This window comes from Gadus morhua, chromosome 17 (assembly GCF_902167405.1).
Source record: "Gadus morhua chromosome 17, gadMor3.0, whole genome shotgun sequence".
Classification (NCBI taxonomy): Eukaryota; Metazoa; Chordata; class Actinopteri; order Gadiformes; family Gadidae; genus Gadus; species Gadus morhua.
The window spans coordinates 10131894-10143906 of NC_044064.1; the positions used below are offsets into that span (position 1 = coordinate 10131894).

The following is a 12013-nucleotide window of genomic DNA, read 5'->3' on the forward strand; positions in this document are numbered from 1 at the left end:
CTATTCGACCTCTTCAACCGCAGAAGAAGAAGACAGCCTAATAGCCAACATGGCGGCTACAATGTTGAGGTCGCTGTCCAAACTAGGACGTCCTTCAACTAAATACATCTTAAATAATAATCTGGTCAGCCCTGGCTGCACCGTCCTGCAACACAGGTGAGACAGCAGAAATTTGGAGATGACTGTTTTTTATTAAGAGTGGTTTCAGTGAACAATGCAGCCAGAGGCTAACGTTAGCATATAGCGATCACATATGTAACTACATACGTCATTTTATTGGATCCGATTATGATCTTTATGATTTTCTAATGCATATTAATACATGGCTTGACCAAATGGTCTGCTGAGATCTCTGACTTAAATAATATGCTGCGAGGTGGATTAATGTCTTGTAATGAATTAGGTGTTTAGGTGTTTACCATTCAGACCAGGTTGGCTTGAGGTCAAAGTGTTACGTATTTGACCCTGTTTTGGATAGAATCAAATCAACTTCTCAGGTTATCTGAATGCAAGGATTTGATGGTGATCAACCGACGTTAAGTTGGCCAGGTCCAGATACATTTGTCCTCTGTAGGCTGACTCACTGTGTATCCAAATCCCAGTCATAACAATCAAACGGCTTCTGCTTATTTGTGGAATTATAATGATTGTGTTTTAAGAAATGACACCTGCTTACAAGCTGGGCACTTCCTGTCTAACACCCATTAAGCGTGAGTTAAACAAGGTTACGTTTACTCATGTAGACAGTCAGACGTTACATCTGGTACTGTATCACTTCTCCAGACACAAGCAATGGCAGCCCGATGTGGAGTGGACAGAGCAGTTTGCAGGAGCGGTGATGTACCCTACTGCCATTAACGAGAAGTGGACTCCACCCCCATGGAACGGTACTGTCAATGAAGCTATATGTTTAATTTAGGTGGCTCTTTGTTGTTGCTAGTCCAATGTCTGTCTGCACTATATCTGTGCTGGTCATCCTTGGGCTAAAATACCATTGCCCCTTCTTAATCCGTAGTGATGTTTCTCATAATTCACTGCATGTCAGTTTGGATAAAGTAATCGCGAACATGACATTTTGAATATATATCTGTATTATTTTGAAAGAAATGTACACCATGACTTATTTAATTTCCTTCTCTGCCTCACAACCAACAACTCAACTCCAAACCACCCACTGCTCTAACATAACCTCCAACCTCCACCTCCTCCACCACTACCTTGTCCACCACCACCCCCACCACTCCCCCAAACTACTGCCAACCACCCCCCAATCACCTCCACCTCTTCCACCCCCACCCAAACCCCAAAACCTCCACCTGCCCCACCCCTCCCCTCCACCCCAGACAAGGACGCCCCCGCGGAGAAGGACGTGTCCAACCTGACCATCAACTTCGGGCCCCAGCACCCGGCCGCCCACGGCGTGCTGCGGCTGGTCCTGGAGCTCAGCGGGGAGTCGGTGAAGAAGTGCGACCCCCACGTGGGGCTGCTGCACCGGGGCACAGAGAAGCTCATCGAGTACAAGACCTACCTGCAGGTAAGACGGCATGAGCCTTCAGGATGGTCCCGGATGACGGAGGAAGGTATAATGAATCAAAAAGGATTCACTTTTATAACATGAATAAAATATATTGATGCATAGTACAGGAAAAATGTTGACCAGAGTGTTTAAAGATCCTGTGTTAAACCAGAACTCTTTAAATGATAGCCCTTCTTCCATTGATGTCTGCCAGTAGAGAAGGCCGAGGCTCTCGTCTGACCTGCTGTGTGTCTGTGTGTCCAGGCACTGCCCTACTTCGACCGTCTGGACTACGTGTCCATGATGTGCAACGAGCAGGCCTACTCGCTGGCCGTGGAGAAGCTGCTGAACATCCAGGCTCCTCTCCGGGCTCAGTGGATCAGAGGTACGGGCGGGTCCCTGGCCTGAACATCAACCCCCACCCCCCTTAATTTCCTCATGGAATTGCATCTGTGTGACCGCTAGATATTATTTGCAATTGTGCAAAAACATTCCTTCCACTGTTAGTACCACTACACAGATTAATTAACCTTTTGTTTGCATTTCATTATTGGTACATCAATCAATCAGTTCATTAATTTAGGGCTGCAACTAACGGTTATTTTAATAATCGATTAATCCGTCGATTATTTTTTCGATTCATCGATGAATCGGATAAAAAAAGAAACATTTAATTGGCGCATCTTTATTCAAAAACGGAACATTACTTCAAATTCACAGTGCAGACTGAATTGTAAAAACACCAGGTTATTGCTCCAACGTCCCGGAACTATTAAAAGTAATGTTAAATGATAAAAACATAACTGGGATAACATAAAAAAAAATACAATGTATGATATAGATTTATATATATACAGTATATAAGGGATGTCCATGGTTAACCGATAAGATCTTTGACCGGTAAATACTAACCGTTAAAAATGTATTAAATCATCTTAATTTCTCTCAGATGACAGGAGATAGTTAATTTTTATTGATATTGATACCATTTTCGAGACTCCTTAACGATCCAAGTCTTTATTGATACCACTATTGATACTTTTTTATTATTTTGTTGAAATAGAACTCGTATTATTGCTTTAATTGCTGATAAGATGATCATAGCTCTAGATAGGACGTTAAACGGTTCATAATTCAATCTTTACTATCTATTTATATTGCTGGGAAAACATGTTTTCGCCAAAATCTAATTTTTTTCTTTTGTATTGCATTTGAACATATTAATCATATTACTGGGCCGACCTGAACACATCACATTTGACAATGTATGCTCCTTTTTTTAAGCTAACTAGCTCTATATCCTGCCGATTGTAGCGTGGATTTGAAAACTGGATTACTATTTTTAACCGACGGGACTTTCTACACCGTCCTGTTGTGTGATTACTACCGCTGCTAATTGACTGTTGATGCACGCGGTGCCAACTCCGAGCCCGCCTGCACACCGTCTGCAGCAGTAGCAGCTGACAGTTTTCGGTTGGACTAGACGGATACCGAGTTGAAGGAGTTTTTTTTAACCCAAAGACGGTGAGGTACAACACTTTTATATAGGCCTAGTCCAGTGTTAAGATATGACCATAATACAAGCTGTGGTCGCTCACACTAAAGCTTGCTGTGGGCGTGCATGAACCATGAACCAACCTGTCGGCGGCTGGCTGTAAACGGGGCCGAGCCTACGAGTGACGTATTAATCGCGCGACTCAACGAATCGATGACCAAATTCGTTGCCAACGCTTTTAGTAATCGATTTTATCGATTCGTTGTTGCAGCCCTACATTAAATGAACATTTTTTAAATAAAAAACAACTTCACAGAAAGTTACCAACCTTTACCGATTTGATCCTCACATTTGTAGGGGCCTCCCCTGGGGTATATACCATTATTGTGAATGCTTTATATATGTGTTTGTGTGTGTTTGTGCGCACAGTTCTGTTCGGAGAGCTCACACGCATCCTGAACCACATCATGGCCGTCACCACGCACGCCCTGGACATCGGCGCCATGACCCCCTTCTTCTGGCTGTTCGAGGAGCGGGAGAAGGTACGCTGCGCTCTCTGGCTCTCTCGTTCCGGTTCAACCCCCCCCCTTATCGTGGACCACTGCTCATAACCCCGTCCAAGACCGTGACCTCCCTGACCTCTCTCTCTCTCTCTCTGCCCTCCAGATGTTTGAGTTCTACGAGCGTGTGTCGGGGGCCCGGATGCACGCGGCCTACGTCAGACCGGGCGGTGTACACCAGGTAGAGACGGCCTCCTCTCCATCCGCCCCTCCATTCTACTGCCTTGCTCCTTGGGCAAGATGCCTAGCAACCCCCTACCTTCACCGTCTCGACAAATGGCTTTGGATAGTAGCATATGCTAAACGACTGATTTGTGTGTGTGTGTGTTCTCCTGTCCTCCAGGACATGCCCCTGGGCCTGATGGACGACATCTACGAGTGGTGTAAGAACTTCTCCATCCGAATCGACGAGGTGGAAGAGGTGAGGGGGCTCTGACCTCTGGGGGTCTCCTCCTAGACCCCGTCCACACGGGCGAAAACTATCCATTTTCCTTTGATGTGGTTCAGGAATATCTCTGTAAAGACGGATTCATTGCGAAACCGCAGCGAGCTGTAGAAACGCTGTAGTACACATTCCAGGCCCATAAGGGGCGCTGCTTCTGCTACAGAACTCCAGCAAAAAAGAAAATGAAGAAGAGGCGAGAATGCGCATAAAGCCTACGCGCTGTTTACAAACATACAGTTCGAGTACCCCTTGGTAGCGCTTCGTGTTGGATCTATATAGATTTGGTGTATGTGTCTGTCCGTAACTTTTTAGCTAATTTTGGTAGCGGAGCAAAATTTAATATTGCACTAGCAACCCAACAAGGGGCCTTATCTGGTGCGGAATCGTCACAAGCATGTAGTCCGCCATCATTGTTGTTGTCGTCCTGAGACGCCACACAAATCCTAATGCGAAAGTTCAGTTTTTATTTGAATCCACCCTGGGACCTGGTTCCAGAAAAGTGCGTTTCCGGGCACCGGATCCGCCCGATCTGTCTGGACGGTCGGCCCGAACGAACAAGACTTATTCGGTTTCACAAAATACTCGTCTCTGATAGGACGGGGCCCTAGTATCTCTCCTTTTCTATGATCCCCCCTCTGCCAATGTCATGTTCTCTGATCGCCTCACTGTTGAAGCTCAAATGGTGTCGAGCTCATTTATCTGGTCTAGCGTGGGCCACGCAGGTGTTCTGACAGCAGGGGGCGCTGCTGTATGCCATCGGCAGAGGAGAGTTTAAAGCAGGCCTGTTGGGTGACTTTGTGTTGTGGGGTTCCCTCCTCTCTGGCCAGATGTTGACCAACAATCGCATCTGGAAGAACCGCACGGTGGACATCGGCGTGGTGACCGCTGAGGAGGCCCTCAACTACGGCTTCAGGTAGTCCCTCGTGTGTGTGTGTGTTTGTGTGTACACAAGCATTTCTGCGTTTTTGTAGCCCTGCTTAATCTTTCTGTCTTGGTCAGGGGACTGTTGAAAATGTCCATGAAACAATTTCCCATGGAAGCGATAAAGTTCATTGGATCTGAATGAACGTGTATGCAATGATTCACCAGTCATCGTTTTACTAAAAAGGATAGAATACGATTTTAGATTCACACTAGATCTTTTAAACATTTTCCACGAGCCACGTTAAAAACCACAATCATTTACAAAACATTATGCACGCAATGCAATCCTGCGACCAGTATCGGAGCCTGGGTGGTCCTGATGTTGCCCCTCGACCGGCCCTGACCCGTTCCTCTGTCTCCTCAGTGGTGTGATGCTGAGGGGCTCGGGCATCAAGTGGGACCTGAGGAAGAGCCAGCCCTACGACAAGTATGACGAGGTGGAGTTCGACGTCCCCATCGGCAGCAGGGGGGACTGCTACGACCGGTGGGTGCTAGTTATTCACTAAGCCTGTCTGGTTGTATGTTTTACTGGACGTAGTTCATGTACAGAGGGTTTGTTCTGTGAAAAAGATTGTTCCTTTTTGATGTCTTTTCCCCATTCAATAACTAAAAGTATGCTGTCAGCACTCTCTCGGAGAGGAAGTTGGTATCCAAAATTAAACTGTTGCGATACAACTGCACACGTCATGTTATCAAAAGCAACCGATATGCACGCACCGTAGTGCAAGCACCAAGTATGGAATTGATCTATAGAGACAGAGCGGGGAATTTGACGATCCGCCTCCTCTTTTGAACTGTAGCCATCTGTCACCTCCTTCTACTTACTATAACTGGAGCCGGTTTAAAGGTGTACCACAAGCCGGTGGGTATTTAACCAGGTGGCAGCATCAGCACTGTACCCCCATGCACCTGAACCCCTCCTTTTGTGGTCGCGTGAATCCCAGCTGGCCTGGGGAAGAACTGCCCCCATCTTATCATCTAATCTTGTTCTTTCTCTCTTGGGTCTTCTTTTTTCTATACCGGATATAGTGACAGGTGGAAAGTATAGGTTGTGTATGAGGATGTTTAACCCTGATATTATCTTGACGTGCCCTCGCCTCTTCGTCTGCTTTTTGTAGTGTTTTAAGGAAGGGTGGCAATCTTTCAGAACCATCTGTCGCTGTTGAACGTTTACTGGGGAAGTATTAGTTAGTTCTTCATTTTGAGTGAGATCCTTTTAGGGGGATCATTGGCCATCATGAGAAGGGTGCATCCATGCATTTTATTACTTGGTCAATGGTTCAACAAAGTTTCGGATCTATGTCGGATTCGGCAGGAAGCCAAAGCTGTGCTTTCGATACCGAAAGCAGTGTTTCCCCCAGAAAAGGTCTTGGTCAAGGGGGGGGGGGGGGGGGGTCTCGTTTCAATTCCTTTCAAAAGCCTTATGGCACGACCATTGTTGTAACAGTATTACTGATGCATTATTGATCTTTATTTTTTTACACCTGATGGAAGTATGTTTTCTATGTTTTCCCTATTGTTGTTAAGGCGGCCGCCTTAACAACACAGTACTGGGGGAAACACTGGAAAGTGGGAGTGGTATCGGGACATCTCTAGTTAATATCGATATCTTTGAGTACCGCCCAGCCCTAACTTCAACATACGTGTGTGTGTGTGTGTGTCCGTCAGGTACCTGTGCCGCGTGGAGGAGATGCGACAGAGCCTGAGGATCATGATCCAGGCCATGAACAAGATGCCCCCCGGGGAGATCAAGGTGGACGATGCCAAGGTGGCACCGCCCAAGAGATCAGAGATGAAGGTGAGGCCGGGGTCACACACTAGACACGGGACAGGACGGCCCGTGAAGGACCACAACACTTGTCTAGGCCTGTCACCATAACACATTTTTCTGGGCGATTAATTGCCCCAGAAATTATTGGCATAAGCGATAATATTGCTGTTTTTCAACTAATATAATTATAATGGCATAATAATGCAAGTACACCCTTTCGAAGATCAATAAACTTTTATTTTTAAAGAACACTGGAACTGGACGTCTGGAAAACATTTAAAATATCCAGAATAAATTAACAAAACAACCAAAAACAATAAATAAAATGGACTCTTAACAAAAAATGCTCGAGGGGGTTTACTCGTTGTGCCCTTTAATTATGAGCCCGAGCCCGATTTCAACCCGAAATTTGTTATTTAGTTATTTGTTATTTAATATATATATCGATGTATATAATGTGTAGAACGCCGGTCATTATCGGGAAAATAAGCCCTGAAAGGGCTTAATTTCGATAATGGCCGGCGATGTTCTATGCATTATCCCGCTTATCACACGGCTACTTGCCAAAACTAAAAAATAACTTCACATGGTGGGTCTTTTTACAATTTATTCATTAGCAGCATATGTAGGGTTAGGGTTGATCAGCAGAGAAATAGTCCTTCAAAGACGTTGACGTTGCTTCGCAACCGATGACGCTGGGGTTGAAAAGTTACCAGACTAGGGTCCATGCAATTGAACGGAGCGTTCCACGGCATTGAGAAGACCCGTGTAATAAAGACCTATAATATTTCTGTTCATGGCATAGATTTCTTCTCAGATTAGGCCAAGTGAGAATGGAAATTATTGTGGCCGGCAAAGAATTATCGCTCATTTTAATTTATCGCGCAATTAATTGATTTATTGCTTATCGCGACGGGCCTACGCTTATCACATACACCCCAACTGATTTAAACCGTTTGCCGTTCATGTGTGGGAGAACGTATGCCTGTCTGTCAACCGTGGGTACAATATCGCCTTGTCCTCCACCGTCTCCCCAGATGTCCATGGAGTCTCTGATCCACCACTTCAAGCTGTACACGGAGGGCTACCAGGTGCCCCCTGGGGCCACCTACACCGCCGTGGAGGCCCCCAAGGTGGGAGAACTGCCGCCTACGTCCCCGTCCCACCTCCTACCTCCCTCCATCTTCTTATTATCCTTTTAGATTTGCAGCACAGCGTTGCCGTCGGGTTGTGATCTATTTTATTAGAACTAATAAAATAAACGGTTTGTTCATTTTTTCTTCTTTCATGGTATTACTGAAGTAGAAAACAAAGTGTGTGTGTGTGTGTGTGTGTGTGTGTGTGTGTGTGTGTGTGTGTGTGTGTGTGTGTGTGTGTGTGTGTGTGTGTGTGTGTGTGTGTGTGTGTGTTCCTTCCTCTGCAGGGAGAGTTTGGTGTGTATCTCGTCTCCGATGGCTCCAGCAGGCCCTACCGTTGCAAGATCAAAGCTCCCGGATTCGCCCACTTGGTGGGTACAATGCATCAATTTTTTATTTTTTATGTTTGTTTTTATTATTCGTGTTTTTTTTATTATTATGTTTTAATGCTGACATTTTTGGGGGTCGGATTATTGGGGGTTATTATGATTCGTAGTAATTGTAAAGTTAATAATAAAAAATCATAGTACAGTTAATAATTAATTAAATTGATTAAAGATTAAAATCTGTTAGTAATGTACTTTTCAGTTGTTAATGTACCTTTCAAGAATGTCTGTGAGGCTTTCTAGTTCCGTCATTGTAAACAGTGTTTTAAAGTCTAGGCCTGTTTGGCTGAACTCCTCGTCAAACCACTTCCGTGAGCCCCGACTGTTTAGTGGTCTGCTTGTTCAACATTAACAAGTGAGTTCACCTTCTCTTCCTCCAGGCTGCCCTCGACAAGATGGCCAAGGGACACATGTTGGCCGACGTGGTGGCCATTATCGGTGAGTCTTCCGCACCAAACCTCGACAGGCTGAGCGCCTGGGGGCTCGCTAGCTGCTCTGCCTGTGGTGAGGCCTCGCTAAACCACGGCGTATCTTGTTCTCTGTGGTTCCCAGGTACACAAGACATCGTGTTCGGAGAGGTGGACCGTTGAGGCGGCCTGAAACCCAGACAACGACTTCCTTTATGTTGAAGAACTCCGAGATTTCAGCCGCACCCACTCTCTATCTCTTTCTCTCTCTCTCTCTCTCTCTCTCATCTCACGCTCGGCTGTAGGTTTGTCCCGTTCCACCTTTCAAAGTAGGGAGATGGAGACTCCGGCTCTTAATCAATCAATGTACAACGCCTAAATAAACCCTAATAAATATTTTATGACTGACCTATTCATTGTAAATCATTTTCTTTGTTTTTTTACGTGGCGAATGTGAAGCCACCAGGATGATCCACATAATCTGAATGAGGTCACACAAGCCGATGTATAGATGTGTGTATACAGTATATAGGTGACGGCTGAGAGCAGGGCAAGCTGAGTGCTTCATAGAGATAAAAGGATCCCCTTCTTCTGGTGTGCCGATCAGGGTAGGGGAGTGGTCTGACGCGATCTTAGCGGAATGGACATAGAGCTGGAGACCACAACTTCCCCTTGGGGTTTTTAAGAGAAGACAAAAGCGGCACATATTCTCTAGAAGTCAAAAGTACGAAAAAAAGGCTTTGTTTCATTTCAGGCTCGTCCTTGCCCAGTCTGGTTAAGGCAGTCTGTTGATTTGCAGGTGAAGATACATTAAAGTTGACGCTCTTGGTCGTAATGATGGCGGGCAGTCGGCTGACTCTCTCAGCCTTAGTGCTGTGGATGCATTTCTGCAGTGTTGGTGAGTATCTGATACGTTTCTGATACAATTGTAGGTTTCTGACTATCCGATATAAGATTGGGTGGCTGATATATTGCCGAATATCTGATTATATTTGAGACCTACTTTTGAGAGGGATTTGTAAATGGTTTATTTGTTTAAACCGGAAATGGTATAATAAAGAAAATTTTGAAAAAGGACCGAAAGTAGTTCATAAACATTAAAGTCGTCATAGCCACATCAAATCTATTTTAATGGGGCCTATGATTCACTTTAATTTATTCAATTTTTAATTGTTACTGTTTTTACTCTACCAAAAATAACCTTATAGGCATATAGCTATATGGGCAGATTTAATAAAAATATCTTAATTGATCATTTCTGGCTAAGTAAAGCTTGATGGGTGACAGGGCCAGGAGGTTGTAATGGATTATGTTGTGTAAAATGTCTTGTGACGCACACAAGTTTTGTTATCAAGTATTGAGTGGTCTACAAACTAGCAATTAAAAATATTAATTAAAAACAAAGTCAAATATTCAGTTCTATATTTCTAAAGGAGAGCATGGGGAGCCTTCACACTTGAAGGCCATCAAAACTTGAGGGGAGATGGGCAACATGATTGAATGATCGCTACACTTCTAAACCTACAAGGAACATGACTGGGCTCCTGTTGGTCTGACGTCAGGCCCCGATATCAGGCCTGTGTTGCCTAATAGTTGTCACCTCCCAACTAGCATGCAGCAGCTGACACAGGTTTTGGTTCTCCAGTTGACACTTGGGTAACACTTTATAATAAGGTTGCCATAATAAATAGCAAAATAGTCATTGCCTAACCCTTTGTTAATATTTGTTAATTGTTACTAAAATATCTATTTGGCACAAGTTAATCGCTTTTTCATTAATTAAATATTAGTTGTTTGCATAACCCCAACTAAATAGATATTTTAGTAACAATTAACAAATATTAACAAAGAGTTAGGTACTGACTAGTTCGCTATGGCACCTTATTATAAAGTGTTACCGACACTTGTCTTACTTCACTCAATCACCCAAATCTTACACTCAAATGTATCCTAAAAAAAGTTGCACCCATTAAAAACCCCTAAAGAATGCGTAGACAAATATTAAACTAGTCTTGGAGTTATGTACACGATGGATATCTGGTTCCGTATTAACAGAACTACAACTACCCTTCCTGATTTGCTTGTGCGAGGGCTAACCCTGAACCAAACCTTTACCACCTGTCTGCTGTAATGGAGGCTGGGACGACCTTGCAGGACAGACTGGTAGAACTTGTGTTATTGGATCTGATCACGCTAGTTGGTGTTGGGCACTTTTGAAGCGTTCCCAAGAATGACGATTGGGAAGTAAGGAGGACTTTCTACTCTACCGGACACGTGCACACAAATATATCAAACTTGATTGAACTCTTCATTCCAGCTTTAGGCTTATTTTTTTCTTAACACCCCTTGGACTGTTTTTTTAGAGAATTAGCAGTGAATAAGCACACCTATTCACAATAGGCACACCTATTCACCGTTGTTGAATAGGTGTGCCTTTTGGATCTTCAGCCCACAAACGCAATACCTCCGTTTGTTTACAGTGACTTTTCTTAAAAGTCATCATGAATGAAGTGAAAGCTTTTATTCTCACAGGTCTACTCTTCACTTCTTCCACAATCTGTGCCAACATTTGAGAAAAGTAATGTTGACCTTCGTGTCAACAGCTGGATGTTGTTGAAAGGTTGTCACGGCAACTTGTTCAAGACAAGTGTGTGTCTTCACCTTCGACCAAATATCTGATATCATGTTTCTGTTTACCCATTAGAAAAGCCTTTAATGGGACGAGCAGCACACTGGAAATACGTTGTCAAACTAGTTTTCTCCCTCTGGCTCGATTTAGTCTAATCATACCTTAACTGTTTTAGTTCCCACGGCCCCGCCCATGCCAACAAATCTATGAACCTCATTCACCTAGCTGCTTTCCTAACGCTGGCTGGGGGAGGAAAACAGAACGAAGAGTTCCTCACTCAGGCCCACTTTGGAGAAGACCGTCCAATGATTACACAGATAGCACACAAAGAAAATGATTGCAAAATGAAATGAGGAAGGCTGCACTAGGGAGTGGCCTTTTTGAAAACGTTGTCATGAAATAGAAGGCTCTCTATGGGTTAAAATAGGGATTTATTATAACATCCTATGACCAACTCGCCTTATGACCAACTTAAGATAGACAGACTCTGAGTGTATCGTTTGCATGGTCCATTTGCGGTTTGGAAAGCCAATATATTTTGAAACTAAATCACATGTTTGTTTCGGAGAAACTTTTAAAAGCAATTGCAGTCGCAGGTCGAAGTGTCTCTCTTCCCCTTCTCTGCTCCTCCACCTCCCCACTGCCCTTCTCTATTTTTCTTCCTCTTCTCGTCTTCCATCCACTGTGGTCTCTACCACAGCGGTCCCTTTTAGCCGGTGGCATACTCTGCACAGCGAGAAGCAG

The 12013-nt window shown here is 44.3% G+C and overlaps 2 protein-coding genes across 3 annotated transcripts in view; both read left to right on the plus strand.

The window, feature by feature from the left end:
- Positions 1-12013, plus strand: part of ndufs2 (NADH:ubiquinone oxidoreductase core subunit S2) — a 21556-nt gene continuing 9543 nt past the window's right edge. The window contains exons 1-14 of one of the 2 annotated variants that reach the window (XR_003973676.1): positions 1-156; positions 784-887; positions 1344-1534; positions 1781-1901; positions 3441-3553; positions 3678-3752; positions 3915-3992; positions 4844-4929; positions 5305-5424; positions 6609-6738; positions 7749-7844; positions 8135-8218; positions 8614-8671; positions 8786-8925. Coding sequence is in view for 1 of the 2 variants with exons in the window: in XM_030339158.1 (XP_030195018.1) it covers positions 50-156; positions 784-887; positions 1344-1534; positions 1781-1901; positions 3441-3553; positions 3678-3752; positions 3915-3992; positions 4844-4929; positions 5305-5424; positions 6609-6738; positions 7749-7844; positions 8135-8218; positions 8614-8671; positions 8786-8823 (1401 nt within the window). In the remaining variant the exon portion in view is untranslated. Of the gene's footprint in view, positions 157-783; positions 888-1343; positions 1535-1780; positions 1902-3440; positions 3554-3677; positions 3753-3914; positions 3993-4843; positions 4930-5304; positions 5425-6608; positions 6739-7748; positions 7845-8134; positions 8219-8613; positions 8672-8785; positions 9050-12013 lie in introns of those variants that run through there. The other variant, XM_030339158.1, reaches the window with a different exon arrangement.
- The window catches only part of fcer1g (Fc epsilon receptor IgFc epsilon receptor Ig), a 5970-nt gene continuing 3202 nt past the window's right edge, over positions 9246-12013 (plus strand). Inside the window, exon 1 of the mRNA XM_030339189.1 lies at positions 9246-9538. Within this exon, the coding sequence (XP_030195049.1) occupies positions 9475-9538 (64 nt within the window). The 5' untranslated portion in view covers positions 9246-9474. The remainder of the gene's footprint in view (positions 9539-12013) is intronic.